This window comes from Sceloporus occidentalis, unplaced genomic scaffold, assembly GCF_023333645.1.
Source record: "Sceloporus occidentalis isolate IW3139 unplaced genomic scaffold, rSceOcc1.0.p SCAF_4, whole genome shotgun sequence".
Taxonomy (NCBI): Eukaryota; Metazoa; Chordata; class Lepidosauria; order Squamata; family Phrynosomatidae; genus Sceloporus; species Sceloporus occidentalis.
Window position 1 is genome coordinate 3,839,663 of NW_028316984.1, and position 19,895 is coordinate 3,859,557.

At 39.7% G+C, this 19,895-nt stretch overlaps 1 protein-coding gene across 6 annotated transcripts in view; it reads left to right on the top strand.

The window, feature by feature from the left end:
- Window positions 1-13,613, top strand: part of LOC149313433 (platelet-activating factor acetylhydrolase-like) — a 36,019-nt gene extending 22,406 nt beyond the window's left edge. For all 6 annotated transcript variants that reach the window (XM_089523202.1, XM_089523199.1, XM_089523205.1 and 3 more), the window contains 7 exons: window positions 36-180; window positions 2,987-3,100; window positions 6,921-7,012; window positions 8,859-9,029; window positions 11,217-11,285; window positions 11,416-11,495; window positions 13,400-13,613. In XM_089523202.1, the coding sequence (XP_089379328.1) occupies window positions 36-180; window positions 2,987-3,100; window positions 6,921-7,012; window positions 8,859-9,029; window positions 11,217-11,285; window positions 11,416-11,495; window positions 13,400-13,512 (784 nt within the window). In that variant the 3' untranslated portion in view covers window positions 13,513-13,613. The remainder of the gene's footprint in view (window positions 1-35; window positions 181-2,986; window positions 3,101-6,920; window positions 7,013-8,858; window positions 9,030-11,216; window positions 11,286-11,415; window positions 11,496-13,399) is intronic.
- The last annotated feature ends 6,282 nt before the right edge of the window (window positions 13,614-19,895 follow it).

The window sequence follows — 19,895 nt, forward strand, 5'->3', positions numbered from 1 at the left end:
CTTCTTCTTCGTGGTCTCATTTTTGTTTGTATTAGAGACCAGTCTGCTTCAGCTACATATTACTACAAGGAGAAACCTGTTTCAGAAGCAAAAGGGAGAGTTTCAGAGCTACACAAGGAGTGGATCTACTATCGGAAATTAAAAGCAAATGAAGATGAAATGTGTTTGCGTCATCAGCAGGTATTTGACGCTGTTGTCAAAAATGTATCATCCAGGGGACATTATTTCTGATGTCTCAGTGTTTCTTATGCTGTGGGAAACCCTTCATTCCAGATTATATTTGATTAGCTTTGGGGAATATGTTGGTATTTCATATGGAAACAGTGTCTAAAAATGTGGAAGAAAGTGGACGGGTAGCAATTTATGGCATCCTTTGCTCATGTTTTTCCTCTGTCACTCCTAGTCAAGCAGATTTTACATTTTTTACAAGCATTTCCAAACAGCAACATTTGAACTTGCCTTAAATTGCTGTTTTCTGGTGGTTTAGAATAGGTTAGTGTGGCAAGTACTTCCTTTTCGTTAACAAGAAACTCCTCTTACTATTAAGAAGCTCGTTCTAATGTTTAGGTAGAATATCCTTTCTTGTAATTTGAATCCATTGCTTTGGGCCTACTCTCTGGAGCAGCAGAAAACAAGTTCCTTCCATCTTCTATATGACACCACTCCTATATGACATGACCCCTTCTATATGACATGAAGATGCTATCATAGAATCATAGAATCGTAGAGTTGGAAGAGACCACAAGGGCCATCCAGTCCAACCCACTGCCATGCAGGAACTCTCAATCAAAGCATCCCTGACAGATGGCCATCAAGGCTCTGTTTAAAGACCCCCCCCAGGGATGGAGACTACACTACGCTTCAAGGGAGTGTGTTCCACTGTCGAATCATGTCACCTCCCAGTCAGAGGTCATCTTAAATAATACGTTTCAAACTCAGGAAGTACCTTTGGCTTTTGTTCCTATCTACAGGACCACCCCAGCCAAAATTAAGCATGCTTAATTCCCTTTGGATATATTTCTTTCTTTCTTTATTGAATTTATGTCCCTCCTTTCTCCCTGGATTGACTCCAAGCCTGCTTGATTTAAATGAAAGTGATTTTAGAACACGTTCAAGATTGATGGAACATGGAATACTTAGTATTTATATTAATAGTATTAATAGTATTTTTTCTGGAGCAGAGGTGGGCAATGTTAATGAGTCTGAAGGCCAGTTTTTTGGCCTTGGGACCTTCAAAGAGTCATATGAAGGAGGAGTGACTAAAAATGCATTTCTCATTTTGAAAAATTTATATTTTGTACTTTTCTGCAGTTCATCCTTTCTTTTGGAGGAAAGTTAAGGCAGTTCAGGGCTGGAAAAACAGCCTTAGGGCTACACATTGCCACTCCTGTCCTGGAGAGTTGTCTGACACTTGGATAATCTGCTAGTATGAGACAACAGTGACTTGCTAGAGAAAGATGAATTATTATTTTTTACAAGCAGCACTTTATATTTCCCATTAAGCATTTAAAATTAAAGCAATTAAAAATAAAAGTATAAAACAAACATTAAATTAAAACCACCAGGAAAAAAGAACCAGCAATAGTTGAAGTGAAGTCAAAGGCTTTGATCGCCAGCATCCATAGTTTTTTGTGGGTTTTTCAGGCTATGTGGCCATGTTCTAGAAGAGTTTCTTTCCAGGCAAGCATTCTCTGAAGATGCCAGCCACAGATGCTGGCGAAACGTCAGGAAGAAACTCTTCTAGAACATGGCCACATAGCCTGAAAAACCCACAAAAAAAAAGACAACAGTTGAAGTGTTTGGCACAAAACCCACACAACATCCATTATTAGATGAACCTCTCTGAAGTTCTTTTCTCATTTATCCAAGATGCCCAGAATAGAGCCTCTCAGTATCTTGATGTCCAAATGGGTGTATGTGGGAAAAGACAACCATTTGGGTAACTTATTCTCTTTGGAAGCAGTTGTGGCTGTCAAAACTTGTACTGGGGACATAAGTAGACTGCAAGATCAATAAGCAGTGGGTTATACCTAGGAAAAACAATTTTAAAAAGTGGAACACCCTGTCCTGAACATTTGTGCAATTTGTAAGCCATTTTATTATGGGAAAGGAGGACACTAACAGATTTCTTTGCTGTTGTAAAGGAAACACTTTCCAAATGGGCTCCCATCAGGAAAATAACAGAAGAGGAATGACGTCTTGTAATAACCCCTAACCAAAGACATGTTTCATGTGATAAGCTTCTCATTTCAATTCAGAAGAATCTAGAACAGTATGACAGGTAGTTCAGAAGATTCTAGAACAGAGTTGGGAATTGTGTGGACCTCCAGATATTTCACTTCTCTAGGTATACAGGAATCGGTGCATATCTTAATTCATAATAGGACAGTATTCAGTAATATGTGATAGAGTAATAAACTCCCCACAGAAACCTATTTTCATCCAAATGTGCTGATAAATGCATTAAAATAGTGTTCTTGTTTTTGCTTGTCCAAAGTGCAAACAAAAGAATACTCCAGTTCAAAACAATTTGTGTGTCTTGGTTTCCCCCCTTTCATTTATTAACTGGATAAATGGGTGTCATGTTTCACAAAAAACATTCATATTTCTTGAGTCACTTTTGTTGCTTATGTGGGCTTTCTAAATTTGGACTGCAATCCCATTATTCTTTGTGAATGGCTATGTGAGTAAGGACTGCAAGACGTTGCAGTCCAGCAACATTTGGAGGGTCACACAACTCCCACAATTGTTGTAGAAAATCATGTTCATTCAGGATTGTTATTATTGATATAAAATTTTAAGGTCATTTGTTACATTATATATTTTATTGTGCTATTTTAATTTTTTGTGTAAGTTTCCAAGAATATCTTGTTAAAGGGTGTCATATAAAGACAAATACAAAGGTCTAATTGTTAAATAAAAATTTGGATGCATTGGAAGTTTTCATCCAAAGGGATAATGGTTAATATCTTTTCTTGGTTTATAGGTACAGCAAAGGGCAGATGAATGCACTAGGGTTGTTGACCTCATGCTTGATATAAATTCTGGAAAACCACCAGTGAATATGCTCCCTTTGAACTTTAATTGGATCCTTTTAAAGGTAAAGAAAATTACAGGTAAAGGCAATGAATAGTAGTGGCCACATTTTTTAGCAGTGAGTGTGGCTGGAATTTAGACTTTTAAAGGGGGCTTTGTACCACACGTGCAACCTTGAAGCAATCCCAGGTTCTGGGACCATATGAACTACATCCAAGGGTATTAAAAGAACTGGCAAATGTAATCTCAGAGCCATTGACAATAATATTTGAGAACTCCTGGAGAACAAGAAAAGACCTAGCAGACTGGAGGAGCACAAACGTTGTCCCTATCTTCAAAAAGAGAAAAAAAGAGGATCCAAAGAATTGTTGTCCAGTTAGTCTAACATCAATACCAGGAAGGATTCTAGAGCAGATCATTAAACAGAGAGTCTTTAGGCCGAACCTAAAGAGTGCTCAGCAATGGCTCTTCTTCATCCTGGAGAGAAGTGACTAATGGAGTGTCACAGGGTTCTGTCCTGGGCCCAGTGCTATTCAACATCTTTATCAGTGACTTAGATGAAAAAATAGGGGGCATTCTTATCAAATTTGCAGATGACACTAAATTACCGGTAGTAGGAGTGACTTTTCCCAGAGGAAAAGATCAAAATTGAAAATAACCTTAATAGATTAGAAAGCTGGGCCAAAACTAACAAAATGAATTTCAACAGGTACTACACTTACGGTAAAAAAAAATAAAAATTCACAGATATAGGATGGGGACACCTGGTTCAATGAAACCACATGTGAAAGGGAGCTAGGAGTCCTAGTAGACTATAAATTGAACATGAGTCAACAGTGTTATGGAACAGCTAAAAGAGCCAGTGCAGTTCTAGCCTGCATCAGTAGAAGTATAGTGTCTACATCAAGGTAAGTAATAGTACTATGTTCTGCTTTGATCAAGCTTCCTCTGCAATACTGTACCCAGTTCTGGGCACCACAATTTGTAAAGCACATTGACAAGCTGGAATGTGTCCAGAAGAGGGTGAACAAAATGGTGAAGGGTCTGGAAACCATAGTCTATGAGGAGCAATTTAAGGAGCTGGGTTATGTTTAGCCTAGAGAAGAGAAGGTTAGGCAGTGATATGATAGCCCTGTTTAAATATTGGAAAGGCTGTCATATTGAGGATGGGGCAAGCTTGTTTTCTGCTGCTTGAATAGGACATGGAGCATTGGATACAAGCTACAGGAAGAGATTCCACCTTAACATTAGAAAGAACTTCCTGACAGTAAGAGCTCTTTGACAGTGGAATATGCTGCCTTAGAAAGTGGTGGTGTTTCCTTCTTTGGAAGTTTTTAAACAGAGTCTGGATGGCCATCTGTCCTGGGTGCTTTAATTGTGTGTTTGGTTTAGTGTTATCTGCAAATTTCATAAGCTTGCTCTCTATTCCATCATCCAAGTAGGTGATAAAGATGTGAAATAGCACTGGGCCCAGGACAGAACCCTTTGGCACCCCACTGGTTACTTCTGTCCAGGATGAAGAGGAGCCTTGTTGAGCACCCTTTGGGTTTGGTTGGTCAAGAAATTAGAAATCCACCTAACAATAACATTGTCTAGCCCACATTTTACTAGCTTTTTTGCAAACATGCTTTACTGAAATCGAGATATGCTATATCCACAGCATTCCTTTCATGTATCAAGGTGGTAGTTTTGTCCAAAAAGAGAGAGAGAGGAGAGGAGAGAGAGAGATAACATTATGTTATCATTGCTCCTCATAGACTATGTGACTTGTTTTAAGAAGCCCATGTTGACTTTAAGTGATTATGAGGATGGGGCAAGCTTGTTTTCTGCTTCTTGTAGACTGATTGTTTAGTGTTTGCAGGCTGGTTGTTTAATGATCTGCTCTAGAATCTTTCTTGGTAATGATGTCAGGCTGACTGGACAGTAATAGTTTGGGTCTTCTTTTTTCTTTTCTCTCTCTCTCTTTTTTCCCTATTCTGCTGGGAGCTCTCCTGTTTTCCAGGAATTCTCAAAGATTATTGACATTAGCTCTGAGATTACATTTGCCATATCTTTTAATACCCTTGGATGTAATATTTATTTATTTATTTATTTATTTATTTATTTATTTATAGCCCACCCAATCTCAAGGAAACCGGGTGGGTTACAGCTATAAAAATACAGAAAATATAATAAAATAAGATAAGATAAAAGACAGTAACGTAAGTCACAGAATTTACAGCTAGACCTGATGGAACTGGGCCTGTCTTTTTCACTCCCTCCCAGGTCTGATGATGACAGTAGGTACGAAGGGAGGGTTCTTCCGGGAAGTACCTGTAATTAAACTGGTTGCCATATTTTGTACAAGTTGAAGTTTCCGAACTTGGCACGAGGGTAGCCCCACGTAGAGTGCATTACAGAAGTCCAGTCGAGAGGTGACTTGCGCATGTACTACTGTTTCAAGGTCTCCCGGTTCCAGGAGGGGGCACAGCTGGCATATCAGCCGAAGCTGATAACAAGTGCTCTTGACTATCGCATTCACCTGAGCTGACAGGTGAAGAGATGAGTCGAGGAGCACCCCCAAGCTGCGGATAGAGTCTTTCAGGGGAAGTGTGACCCCATCCAGAACTGGCTGACATAACTCCATACCCAGGCTCAGGTTTCCTATAATGAGTACCTCTGTCTTACCTGGATTCAGCTTGAGTCGGTTTTCCCTCATCCAGTCCATTACCACCCCAAGACAGGCATTCAGAGGGGAGATGCCATCCTTAGTCACTGCATCAGTCCGAGACATAGAGAAATATATTTGGGTTTCATCAGCATACTGATAACAGTCTGCCCCAAATCTCCGGATGATATCGCCCAGCGGCTTCATGTAAACGTTAAACAGCATCTGGCCCTGGAGACTTGAATGTCATTTAGACTGATCAGGTGTTTCTGTACCTGTCCCGCTGAGGTTTGATTCCAAGACTTCCCAAGGATACCAAAATCCATGGACACTCAAGTCAAGAATGTATGTCTGACCATGCTTGGCTTCTCCTTTCCACTGATCACTCCCTCCTAAGGATCCCACCACTTCCACCCTTTTAGCCAGGTCATCACTGCTGGTTAGAATCAGATCTAAAATTTGATTGACATGAATGAGATGAGGTGGGAAAATACACTTTGGAAAGAGACTGAGTTGGAGGAAAGGATGCTAACATTTAGATACAAGATTGTCAAATAGGTGCAACGAACTTCTGAAAAAGTGTAGATTTGAGGACAGTTATAAACCATCTGATGAATTAAATGTAACAAAAAAAATTGGAATGTGGAAATGTAGGAGGGCTTAAAGACAAGATCTGGAAGAAGTGGAATGGTTATATATTTTAGATAATAGAACCAAATATTAAAACTAAGCACAAAATAGCATGTAAAATATTGATATGGGAAGTTTGATATATGATGATCTCTGTTAGCTAGTATTTGATAAAAGCGAGGAGCAGGCAAAAAAGAAAAGGAAAATAATATTTTCTTCATAAAATGTTAAACTAGAATAAATATGTTATACCATAAATATGCTAGTATATATTGTAGGATAAGCATTAATAATAAGATAGAATTAAAAAGTACTATTGCAGATTCTTATTAGATTTAAGAGAAATAACACAGAAATTTCAGTGAACACTTTTAAAATTATTTCTAATTGTTATAATCTGATTTAATAAGTAGAAGTTGAATTAATTAGTCATTAGATATAAGTGACTTTGAGTTCTGTGGGTAAGTGAAAAGGGTGTACTTTAGCCTACCAATTTCTATAAATTATAGCACTGTGTTGTCTTCAGTCTTAGGTAGCAGTTTTTGAAATAGAAAATTGAAACTGAAAGGTCTTTGGTTCCTTTCTTATGGTGTCTGTTTATTTTTAGGATTCTATTGACATACAGAAGATAGCAGTAATGGGGCACTCTTTTGGTGCTGCTACAGCCATCGAGACTCTTGGCAAAGATGTACGATTCAAGTAAGCATTATAATCTCAAAACAAAACAAAAAAACCTTGTGATCTTCTCCTTTTTTTTTTTTTTTTTTTTTTGTTTCCCCTGCATGATTTCTGAGTGGTGGTCCATCTGAAAAAAATTTCCTAGACATCCAGAAGATAACCATTGTACCATCTGTTATTTGTATAAAACAATTGTGGAGCTGTAAAAAATTCCTTTTCTCTCCCTTCTTTTTTCTTTTGCATTGAGATTAGATTGTACACTTGTGGCCTGGAGCTGTCATGTTTTTCATTCTCTCTCCAGTGCCTCTGTATTTCATAAAATAAGGTGCTATTATTTCTATCAACATCTTCCTAAAGCTGACACCTCTGTGTTGGGAAAGGAATCATAGAATCATAGAGTTGGAAGGGAACTCATAGGCCATCAGGTTCCTAAAGCAGTAGATCCAGCTAGAGCATCCCCGGGACAAAGCTATCTAGCCTCTTTTTTAAAGACATCCAAAGAAAAAGTCCCCCACCATCTCTCTAAGTGATTGGTTCCATTGTTGAACAGCTCTGTCAAGAAGTTCCTTCTCAAGTTCAATCAAAGTCTACCCACCTGTAATGTAAAACCATTAGACTAGGTACTACTCTCTGGAGCAGCAGAGAACAAGCATGTTCCTTCCCCCTTTGTCAACTCTTTTGAGATTTAAAGAGTACAATCATATCACCCCTCAGTCTTCCCTTCGCCAAGCTTATTATGACCAACCTCTTCAGCCTTTCCTTATATGTTTTTTTCTCCATGCCTCTTTATTTTTCTTGTTGCTCTTCTTTGAACCTGCTCCAACTTGTCTATATCCTTCATAAAATGAATCAGAATCATAGAGTTGGTAGGGCTTTCGTGGGCCTTGAAGCCCAATGCTCTGCTCACTGCAGAATCTCCAGCTAAAACATCTCCAGAAGGTAGCTCTCCAGAATATTTTTGAAGATGTCCAAAGAAAGAGACCCTGACACCCCTCTTATCTGTATTGTATACTTCCAAACAGACTCCTGTATAATCCATTCTAATGTTTCAGCTGATACTGAGGTGAGGCTGATTGGTCTATAGTTTCCCAGATCTTAATTTTTGCCATTTTTGAAGAGAGGGAAAATATTTGCCCTTCTCCGGTTCTCTGGCATCTCATTTGCTGTCCAAGATTTCTCAAAAATGATGGCAAGTCCTTCAGAGAGTCCATTAGCAAGTTTCTTCAGTACTGTGGGACACAGTTTGTCTGGCCCTGCAGATTTTAACTCATTTAGGTTAAAGCAGATGCATAAAAGGTCTGCGGTGGGATGGCACTGTCACCGTTCGACCCAAGACCATGGCAGCTGCACGTGCCCTGATCCGGTCCTCCGCCATAGCCCTGAACTGGATGCCAAAAAGGAGCAGCATTTTACTGCTCCTTTTTAGGCCAGTTCTTCCAGGACAAAGCACATCCGGGGTGGTGTCCGGCTGTATTATGCTACTTTTAGCCAGGGGCTCAGGACTGACTCAGCCATGCATCCTTCCGTAGGTCGCTAAAATGAGTACCCAGCTCGTTGGGGTCAATTAGCTTACAGTTGTAAACTGCTTAGAGACCGCTTAGGTGGTATGAAGCGGTATATAAATGAAGCTGCTATTGCTATTTAAATGTTTTTAGTGAAAAACAGCCTGTCACTATTCCAGGTGTCTGTTCTGCTACCATTTCTCTTATGTTAAGGTACTAAAAGTAGCTTAATATAAGAATACAAGTTCATCAATTTGACTTCTGTAACCTTTAAGACAGGCTTATGCAAAATATGCAATTTAAGATTTGAGAAACTTGTATTGGTATGTTACCAGGCACACAGTACTTTTTTTTTTTCTGCCAAGGTGTGGCATTGCTCTTGATGCATGGATGTTGCCCTTATCTCAAGAGGTGTATCCAAAAGTTCACCAGCCACTGCTGTTTATTAATTCAGAAAAATTCCAGTGGGATTCCAATATTCTAGAAATGAATAAACTTAACTGCAAAGACAGAGAAAGAAAAATGATCACAATAAAGTAAGTGTTGAATTACAATGATCTTATTTTCTTTGCAAGTGAAAGGGGGACTGTTTGTGTGAGGGATGTGGAAAACAAACAGAGCTCTCTTGGAGAACCTTAGGTCCCCAATTTAAAAAATCACCTGCCTCAAATAGCCGAGAAACATTTTTTAAATGGTCAAAACATGGCAGTTTGACTTCCCCTGTTCCTGGACTACCCTCCAAGACCCTCTAAAGCCAAAAAAGAAGGAGTGGTTTCTCAAACTGAAAGTGACCTTGCTTCACTCTGGGAGTAGTTACCGGAAAATGGTTTTTTCTGCCTCCTGGTTTATATAGAACAATGTATACAATTATGAAGGATTGTGCTAATCAGGCTGTGGGCTATCCTATAGGTTTAACACAGAGATGAGCAAAGGCCCTCAGTGTCTTCAGATTCCCCTGGCTGCCCTTTTTGTTCTAGTTCCCCCAAGAAAGGTGAACTGCCTCTCTCAGACGTTTCCAAGCACAGCAATTCACCCTTTGCAGGCCCGTAGCATTCACAGGCCTGTAGCATTCCTTTGCGTGGTTTAACATAAAAAAATGTTCAAAACAAGTAGACATCCAGCTGATTTTGGTGCTTTGCACTACATGCCACCTTCTGCCAGCTGTGTTGTTGACCAAGTTCTCCACTGGATCTGTGCTTTTAGATTCACATGGCAACTTTTATAACTACTGTCATCCATAAAGGGGAAGGGCAGGGATGCTTTGTCAGCCTGAGAGCTGAAACCACTTGGTGCAAACAGTGAGTGTTGCCAAAGGAATACAACTATCTTCTATTTTGCATATGTCGTATGGGCACACATGTGCATGCACACACAAAAAATCTATGCATTCAGCTTTTATAAATTTAATAATAATAATAAATTTTTATTTCTATTTCCCTCCTCTCCCTACGGATTGAGGCGGGATCACATCAGTATCGAGAATACAAATTGCAAAGTGCACAACAGATTAAAAACAACATTATATAACAATATTATACTATACAATACAATACTGATCAACTAGCAGTGTTGCGATAAGGGAATTAAAGCATCTGAATCATCATCTGTTTTCCATATTATCAAATGAGAGTTTTAATGGGAAATGAGAGCTTTTTACTGCTTTTTAGGCTCCTTTCTCAGCATTAAATAAGGGGGGGAAGCCTTATCTCTGAGAATGGGAGATGAACACATTTTAGCGGGGGAAGAAGGTGATGGGCTGGATAGGAACCCTAATACCCGATATAGAGGTAAAGGATACTTCAGATTCAAAGATTCACAACAACAAAAAAACCCTTCCTGAGCAGTTGTCATTTAGATTTTAAAATTGTCATTTGGATCATAGAATCATAAAGTTGAAGAGACCACAAGGGCCATCCAGTCCAACCTCCTGCCATGCAGGAACTCTCAATCAAAGCATCCCCGAGAGATGGCCATTCAGCCTTTGTTTAAAGACTTCCAAGGAGGGAGACTCCACCACACTCCACTTAATTGTATCTCTTGGATGAACCCCATAATTTATTCTAATTTATGTTGCAATTGTTAAAACTGTAATTTCTAATACTGTGCAAAGATTTATTTTTTTAAAAAATGTGCAGCAGGGTATCTCTGAAGCCTTGTTTACTCTTTTGCTCAGATTGGAGGGAACATTTCAAAGTGGTGCCTGCTGTGCCTTTAGTATAAAAATATTATGTAGAATGTCATGCTTTTTTCCATTCACACAAAGACAACCCAGACTGTCATCCCTAAAAAGAGTTCTGTCCAAATTAAAATCCAGCAGCCAGAAGAAAATATTAGCTTCCTTCCTTTTTCATGCACAGATTGAATCCAAGCCCAAGAATGTTCATCCTTTTTAGCTGTGTCATTAGTATGTAGATGCCTTAAAACTTGCAGGATTGCTCTACTCATATATTCCAGATAGGAATGCTAATCAATCCAATTCAATGTTATTGCTTTAGTACATAGCCACAACAGAATCCTATTCATACTGATTGAATACATCCAAGAAGCAAATGTTGTCTTCTGAGTCCAATTGTAAACATAAATGTGAAAGGGATCCCCATAAGGAAAAATATTGTATATTTTTAAAACTTTAATGACAAAACATAATTTTGAGATATGCTGCTTATCTTTACATATGCTTTCATGACAATGCTAGAGTGTAAAAATCTCTTTCCTATTTGCAGAGGTTCAGTGCATCAGAGTTTTCCAGACTTTACGTTCCTGGCTGGCAGTATTGTTGGAAGGATTTTTAGGTAAAGTAATGCCTACTGCGGTTCTAGATGGATGCTACAACAAAGTGCCTTTTGAGAATAGACTATGCATCTGCAGTCAGCCTCAGGTGGAGGATATTGTTCATTACTTGTTAATTTGTCCATTGTACAGGCTGAAGGGAGAAATAGACCCCAATATAGCCACTGATATTAGCAACAAAGCATCATTAGCCTTCTTACAGAAATATTTAGGTAAGTTGATACCATGTTATTATATTTGATGCATAGCCTACACCACTCCAAAGTTTTGAGGTTTTGTTATCCAATGTATTAAAGATCAAACCTTTACATGTAGAGATTCCAGTACACTATACTATTTTATCTCTGACGATTAAAAGCCAGCTATATTTTTTTAAAGGGCTGATGAGAATTTACCACATGGATGCTGTCACAAAACTGTGACAAGTGTTCCCCTCCCCATGGATAATTGGCTTAGAATTGCTACCACAATAGATTTTGACCAGCCACATCAAACATTTTCCAAGAGGCACAGTTGGCACAGAGGTTTTAATTGTGAAAATACACTTGTGGCCACTGTCAAATTCTGAGCCTCCAAATGCCAAATTCAGAGGTACAGTGTGCCCTTGGTTTACACAGGGGATCCGTTCCGGACCCCGCTCCCCCACGTAAGCCAAATACCGTGCATGCTCAAGCCCCATTCAAGTGAATGGGGCTCGTGCATGCAGTGGCACGGCAGCGCACTACCCCTTGCGCCCCGCACGCTCCCACAGTTGGCCTCTGGGCTGAGGCCAGGAGTACACCAAAGCTATGAGCCTGAGTTTTCAGTGGGATTATAACCTTGTCCAGCACAGGCTGAATCCCAACCCCCTGATCTTCCTCTCAGCTTATCAGAAGCACCGGTGTTTTCTCTATACTTCAATTTGTTCACTTTCATCCAGTTTCTTACTGACAGTAGACACTAGTTCAGTACTGAAACAGCTTCCTTGAAATTAGATGGAAAGGAGAAGTAGGTAGGTGTCTTCAACATATTGGTGACACCAAACTCCAGACCTCTGGGATGATCTGCCCTAGCAGTTGAAGAAAACATGGCAAATGGGGAACCAAGCTCTGTGGCCAACAGCCTGGATTTCAAACAAGAATCCCCCAGCACCACCCTTGGTGCTGGACTTGGAGTTTGCCTTCCAGGTCCCATGCCACCAAGGTGGCCCAGAAAGATATCATATTCAATGATACAGAAAGCCACTAAGAGGTCCAGCAGAACTAACAAGGATACACTTCCCTGTCCAGTTCCAAGTGTAGGTCATCCACAAGGTGGCCAAAGTGTCTCTGTCCAAGCCAGATTGAAATGTTTCAGGATAATCTATTTCATCCAGGAACCCCTACAACTGGAAGGCCTCTACATGGTTCAGAACCTTGCACAAGAATTAGATATTGGAGAGTAGCCAGTAATTCATTAATCTTTTTTTTTTCAGTACTGGCCTTCCACATCCCTTTCCAAGCAAATAAGAACTTTTTTTGCTCCAAACCTCCTTAGAGTGTTTGAGAAACTCGCCAAACCTAACCAATTTTGAACTCATTTTCAGTATAAATACCTGAAACCTGCCTTCCTAATATATTCTCACTGGCAGTAAACTACAATTTAACAGTTGGCCAAGACATGAGAGCCAGCATTGTGTAGTGGTTTGAGCACTGGACTATAGCTCTTGAGACCAGGGTTCAAATCTGCACTCAGCCACAGAAACCCATTGGGTAACCTTGGGCAAGTCACATTCTTTCAGCCCCAAAGGCAATGGCAACCCTCTGCCCCCCTCTAATCTTGCCAAGAAAAACCTCTGACAAGTCTTAGTTTGGCCTTAGTTTGGAAGATAACTTGAAAGCATACAACACACACAAAACATGCACATCTCTCTCTCTCTCTCTGACCCAAATCTCAAGTGAAGGACATGATATTTTCCTGTGTCTGTTTAACTGGTTCATACAATTGTAATATTGTAATCATGTAACAGAGCATTTTAAAATGCTTGTTTCTTCACACACATGTTTCTTCCCATCTCATTTATGACTTCAACCATTCTTTTACTTCTTGAAGTATCATATTGCTTTGTTCTCATTAGATTTGCATTTATATTCTACAGGCTTGAAGAAAGATTTTAACCAGTGGGACCCTCTCTTAGATGGCAACGGTCTTAATGTCATTCAGGGGACCAATATTGACTTACCTCCAGTGGCATCTCAATCAGAACAATAAAGAAAATACTGTATTGTGCATTTTCAAATTCTTGATTAAGATGGTTCTGCTTGCTATATGATGTTTTAGAAATCATTTTGTGATGTATCTTTGCCATTAAAAGTCTTATTTAGTCAAAATGTCTAATTTAATAGTTTTCCCATTAAAAGAGTCAAGAGATAATAATAATTTGTTTTATTTATATACCGCTATTCCAAAGATCATAGCGGTGAACAGCAAGTAAGCTAATTTGCCCCCAACAGTCTGGGTACTCATTTTAGCTCCCTCCTCGGAAGGATGCAAGCCTGAGTCGAGCTTGGGCCCTTTTTCTGGTCTTGAACTCGCAACCTTGTGGTTTTGAGTGAATGGCTGCAGTACAGGCATTTAACCACTGCGCCACCAGGGCTCCTAAGATCTACTTAGCAAAAATCATTACTACTGTTTCACATTCTTTGGGATCTGTACAATATTTTGTGTCTGCTAGATTTTCAGAGTGTCATATTTATCAAGAGGCAGTACATAACATCTGTGGATTATTTCTCTTTCTATTAGGATATTAATACATCAGCTGAAGATATATATTTTATTCCAGTCAATTTTCATGCACCTCTAAGTTAAATCTGGCAGCTGAAGTAACTCACACTGAAACCTAAAAAGAATTTGACTTGCCAAATAAGGAAAAGGTAGTTTTGCTAGAATCAGAAATTCTTTGGAGAAATAATCCCTGAGCAGAACTATGGACTGACAGAAGAGTAAGCCTGAGGGCAGGGAACTGTCTAATTAAAAATAATAATTGTAAACCGCTCTGATAGCCTTTAGGGCTGAAGGCTGGGGTATAAATACCATAATAAACAAACAAGTAAATAAATAAATAAATAAAATTATCTGAGAATATTTGGATTCAAAGAAAGTATCTCAGAAGTGTAAAGGTAAAAGGTAAAGGTAGTCTCTTGACATGAATGTCTAGTCATAACTGACTATGGAAATTAAATAAGGAATTACATGTTAACTACTATGGCTGAAATATGTAGAAGTGTGTGTTATCATTTGAGTGGAGACATGACAAGTGAGGACTGCAAATGCTGGCCATAACAGCAAGGTGCCACATTAAAAAATCCAGTAATACATATTTATAGAAAAAGAGCAGAAACATGATAACTGTTAGATTTTTTTTAAAAAAAATAATATAACAAAATTAACTTTCACAAGCTTTTAAAATTCTTGGTAGCTTCATCAAAGAAATCATTAAAAACAATTCAGCAGAAATGAAAGAAATGTGAGGTATTTATAGTTCAAAGTAATCTAGGTAGTTTCCTGCTGAGCAAGTTACAGATATATAATCTAGACCTAAATACTCTATAAAGGCACCTGATCCTGTTTGAACTTGAAACCTTAGTAGAGTCAATCCTCATTAGTACTTGGATGAGAGACCACCAATGAATACCAGCTGCTGTAGGCTATATTTCAAGGAAGGACCTGGGGAAAACTATCTCTGAGTATAAGTCAACAGGTGACTTGAAGGCACATGGAGGCACACACATGATAGGCCTACACATTTGTAACTGCACATTTGTAACTGCTTAGTTTATAGTTTATGTTTACAGCTATGGTATCATTGCCATGGTTGCAAATTCTCCCAACTACCTTATCAGCCGGCGACTGCACTAAGCAACGGAGGTCTGTTCTACTGGTGATTGGAGCACAGAAGGATGACCCTAGCGATGTCCAGTGTGGCAATCAACTCACACCAGAAATCACTGGTGAAAAATCACTGGCTGGAAACATCGTTCTGCTGCATCCTGACTACCGGAAGAACCTACATCATTCAGTCCAGGGTATGATACTTAGTTAAATATTAGTCACTCTACATCTGTGATACAGGATCTCAGCCAATATGCACTGGAGATGCAGTAGAAGACCCATGACACCAGGGAATGCAGGCCTAGTGATGAAGAAAACCCAGGTCAAAAAATATTAAAATCAGCATCTAAAAAAATGGTTCTGTTTTCATTTTCCCTCCCCCAAATTCAAAAACCATATTCTCCCAGTTCACTTTCTGCATTTATCAGATAAAGTAATTCCATGAACTAATAGCTTTGATAACATACATGTAGAATGCCTTGACATTTGAGAGCTGGCAGATTACTAAATTTCTGAAAGTGGCCTGGTGATGACTAGACTATTTTTTTTTTAGAACATCCAGTTGCAGGATGAAATAAATGAAATAATCTCTGTGAAACACTCCTTCGCTACTCGGTTGACAAATAAAGACTTGCAAATGTTAAATTTATAGAATACAAAATCAATATAACACATCCAGCAAAAAAGAACGACTGAACATACACTGCCACAAGGGTGTATTATCTGCCCTAATTATATCTATTTGTCTCTGCCCAAATGAAATAATTTTCTCCAAGAAGTGCTCTGCAGAACACTGATGTCAAGTACTTGTAGTGTGATTTTCCTTACTTTGTTGACTCTTAGTTGTTGTTTATCCCAGGTAAAACAACCTGGGGAAAACAACAACTAAGAGCCAACATAGGAAAATTCTGACACCTAAACATAGATGGGTGAAAATGCAATACAAAAAATGGTTGACTCAAAAGAAATAAGCTGTACAAAATAGCTCTCTCTGCTAGCGTGTGTTTTGGGAGTCAGAATTAACTGACAGTACTTTTTGGAGGTTTGTGTGAGTATATTTATTTAATGGGCAGGACTTCTACTGAGTCACTGACCTGGTTCATGGTGGAGCTAGCTGCCTTGTTCTCAGGAGCTCAGTCTCTAAGAAGATGGAAGAAAGTGACTGTGGTTTTTGGTTTATTAGAATCCTAGAATCAGAAGAGACATCAAGGGCCATTCAGTCCAACCCACTACCATGGAGGAAACAAAGCACCCCCAACAGATAGTCATCCAGTCTCCGTCTAAAAACCTCCAATGAAGGAATCCACCACTCTCTGAGGGAGTGTGTTGTCGAACAGCTCTTCCTGTGAGAAAGGTCTCCCTAATGAGATGGGATCTCTTTTCCTGTAGTTTGCATTCATTGGTCCATGTCCTGTTCTCTGGAGCAGCAGAAAATAAGCTTGCTCCACTCTCAACATGACATCCCTTCAAATATTTAAATAAATATGAAAAAAATATTTAAGTTGTTTGGGTGAAGCTTGTGCATGTAAGCCTTCTGGGGCTTGTACATGTCATGCCCTGCCTTCAAGACCCTGGTGCTGACTCTGCCACTGAGGACTTAGAAGGGGAGACAGAGCAACAGGAAAATCAGCCAGTACCAGAGACAATGGTGAGATCTCCTAGCAGCCACAGCCTGAGGGTAAGATCTGCCAGCAGCCACAACCTGACATCGGGCCCAAACAGACAGGCCAAAATAAAGCTGCTTCAGGTCACTTTGGAGATATGCTATTTAAATACTGCATGTGTCCTAAGAGGCCGGAAGCCACGCCAAAGCCACACTCTAGTTCTAAGGACTGGAGTGCAGCTTTGGTGCGGCTTCTGGCCTCTTAAGATACATGTGTCATTTAAACAGCATACCTGCAAAGATGGTGTTGGGCTGGCTGAGTACCGACAAAAGAACAAAGGGTGCAGATACTTCCCATGTTTATATCCAGTGGTGTCACTAGAGTTGGTGCCACACACCCCATTGACCTCCTCCCATACCACACCATAAAGAATCCTTAGTAATGTTTTTTGTACCAATGTTACTCATAAATTGTCATTCCCATATAATGCTGAATGTAATGGAAATAGTTGTGACATAAACAAGCACAATTAAAATTACAATATCATACACACAGCCTAATGTACTTACAACAGGGAGATTTTCAAAGTCCAGAAAAGTCCATTTGCATCTCAAGAGGGACCACTCTTTTGCAATCTAGAATGTTTTAGTGAGGTCACAGATCTTTGTATGTTATTCCTTCAAATGGAATGGTATGGTTTCAAAGCAGTGCTTCCTGAAATTGGTGGTTTCCAAAAAGGATCTATCAGATCGTCTTTGCAGCCATTCCTCTTAACGCTGTGGCTACATCATTTGCCTTTCTGAGGGATGTATCTTTGGAGGATGTGTGCAGAGCAGCTACATGTTCACAGCCTTTGACCTTAATCTCTAACCACAGGATAGACGCAAGACCCAAAGCTTACGCTGTTTTCTTGAAACGTAACTCACTTTAAGATCTGTAACTTTCTTGTATGGCATGGCACTCTCACTCCTGTTTAGTAGCTTGGTAGTCTCATTTGTGAGTCATAACGGCAAGCACAAAGATTGCATTCCTGCAACTGTAGTTCTTCCAAATAGTCATCTGTGAACTCACACAACCCCACCCATCCTCCCCTCATGATGTTATGCCTCTCTTTGGATCCTCGGATTCTGAGGTTTGGCATCTATCGAACTGAGAGTTTAGGTAGAAAGCACACTGCTAAGTTGCTTATAGAGTTGGTGGTGTTACCACCAAAAAGCTTGGATAACAGCTCAAGGCTCGGAATGATGTACAGCGCAGGTGCAGATAACCTGTTTGTGCATGTTCACAGATGACCGCTTGAACTAGTTATTGGTGTGCAATCTGTCCTCAGAGACAAAGCAAAGAATGTCTTGTCCCCATCACAAGAATTGAAACTGCAAGAATCCTAATTAGAGCCATGGACACTGCACACACTGAAAAAACTGTGGCATCCAGTTTTGAGCAAATATGAGCAACTTTTTCCTCAAAGTGCTTAGCAATTGTATGACAGAGGACTCTGGTGGGCAGCTTTTTGAGGATAATGGAGTAATAAGGATTTGGCCAACCTTTCAGTCATTTAGTAAGTACTTGCATTGCCTGTAGATCCTCTGTATGCCAATATGAATTATGAGTTCCACAGTCCCAGAATGGTCACCGAAGAGTGATTGTTTCCACGACCATGTTCATTTCAACTTTCCACAATGAAATCTAGCGTCAATCTTAAACAGCTGCAAACAACCTAGAGTCTGTAAGTTTCCATAAAAACCTGGAGACTTAATTGGATAGCTAACCTTCCAACTTCAGGATATCCAAACATGTAAATCAAAATGCTAGTGGCCCCAGGGTTGTTGCTGTTTTTAAAAACAAAAGCAAGGTAAAGCTAAATGCTAGTTTTAATATTCCAAAATTTGGCTCACATAGGCTCTGCCACAGACTTCTATTAACAGAGCATACCTGTGAACTTTGGGCCCAAACAGACAGGTCAAAATAAAGCTGCTTCTGGTCACTTTGGAGGTATGCTGTGTAAATGACACCCTCATCTTAAGAGGCCATAAGCCGCGCCAAAGCTGTGTGCCAGTCCTTAGGAGTGTAGCTTTGGCACGGCTTCCGGCCTCTTAGGAAGCATACTTCCAAAGTGACCCGAAGCAGCTTTATTTTGGCCTGTCTGTCTGGGCCCTTTATTTCTCAATAGCATTTTTTTGTGAAGAATCATAGAACTGGGAGAGACCACAAGGGCCACCCAGTCCAACTCCCTGCCATGCAAGAATACACAATCAAAGCACCTCCAACAAATGGCCATCCAGCCAAAGGAGACTCCGGGGCTTTTTAGACCGGCCTCAAAGGCCGGTTGGAGGGCAGAATCAGGGCATAGCATCCCCAAGACGCACACCCCAACTTCGCCTCCAGGGCGCCATGATGCCACATAACGCACAGTCATGGCACTCCTCTGCCGCTGCATCCATACAAGGCAGCACTGAAGGAGCACCACCAAACTGCAGCAACATGGCTATGGTGCTCTTTTCCATCAGGGCAACACATTCCATTGTCAAGCAGCTCTTATGATCAGAAAGTTCTTCCTAATGTTTAATGGACTCTCTTTTCCTGCAGTTTGAATCCATTGCTTTTTGTCCTAGTCTCCAGAGCAGCAGAAAACAGGCTTGCTCAATATGAAAACCACTTAAATATTTAAACATGCCCACCATGACACGCTTTAACCTTCTCTTCTCCAAACTAAACACAGCCAGCCACTGTCCTATTTAGTGTTATTAATAACTTCAGTGGCATACAATTTGTAAAGCAATCAATACAGATAACATTCAGATGTGGCAGATAAAAAATCCCAGAAAGCTGTAGCTGCTTTCCAAGATGTTGAACTACAACAAAGCTAAAAATAAAAATGGAAAATAATTTAATTGGCAATGCATTTAGATATTCCTCTATTGCAGAAAAATCCTTGTTTTTTTTTTAAACTTTATTAGTATAACCATTTCTCTACAGACATCCCCGTGCAGACAAAAATATAAAATTTGATTAGCTGTGCATTTAATGTGAAACTACCTAAAATCATTAGTATTACTGGATTTTTAAAAAATAGTTCCATGCTGCTGTGCATGATCCACAATGTACAATGTACTGAGAACACCTTTCCACGAAGTAGCAAAAACCAGTGCTTTTCAAGTA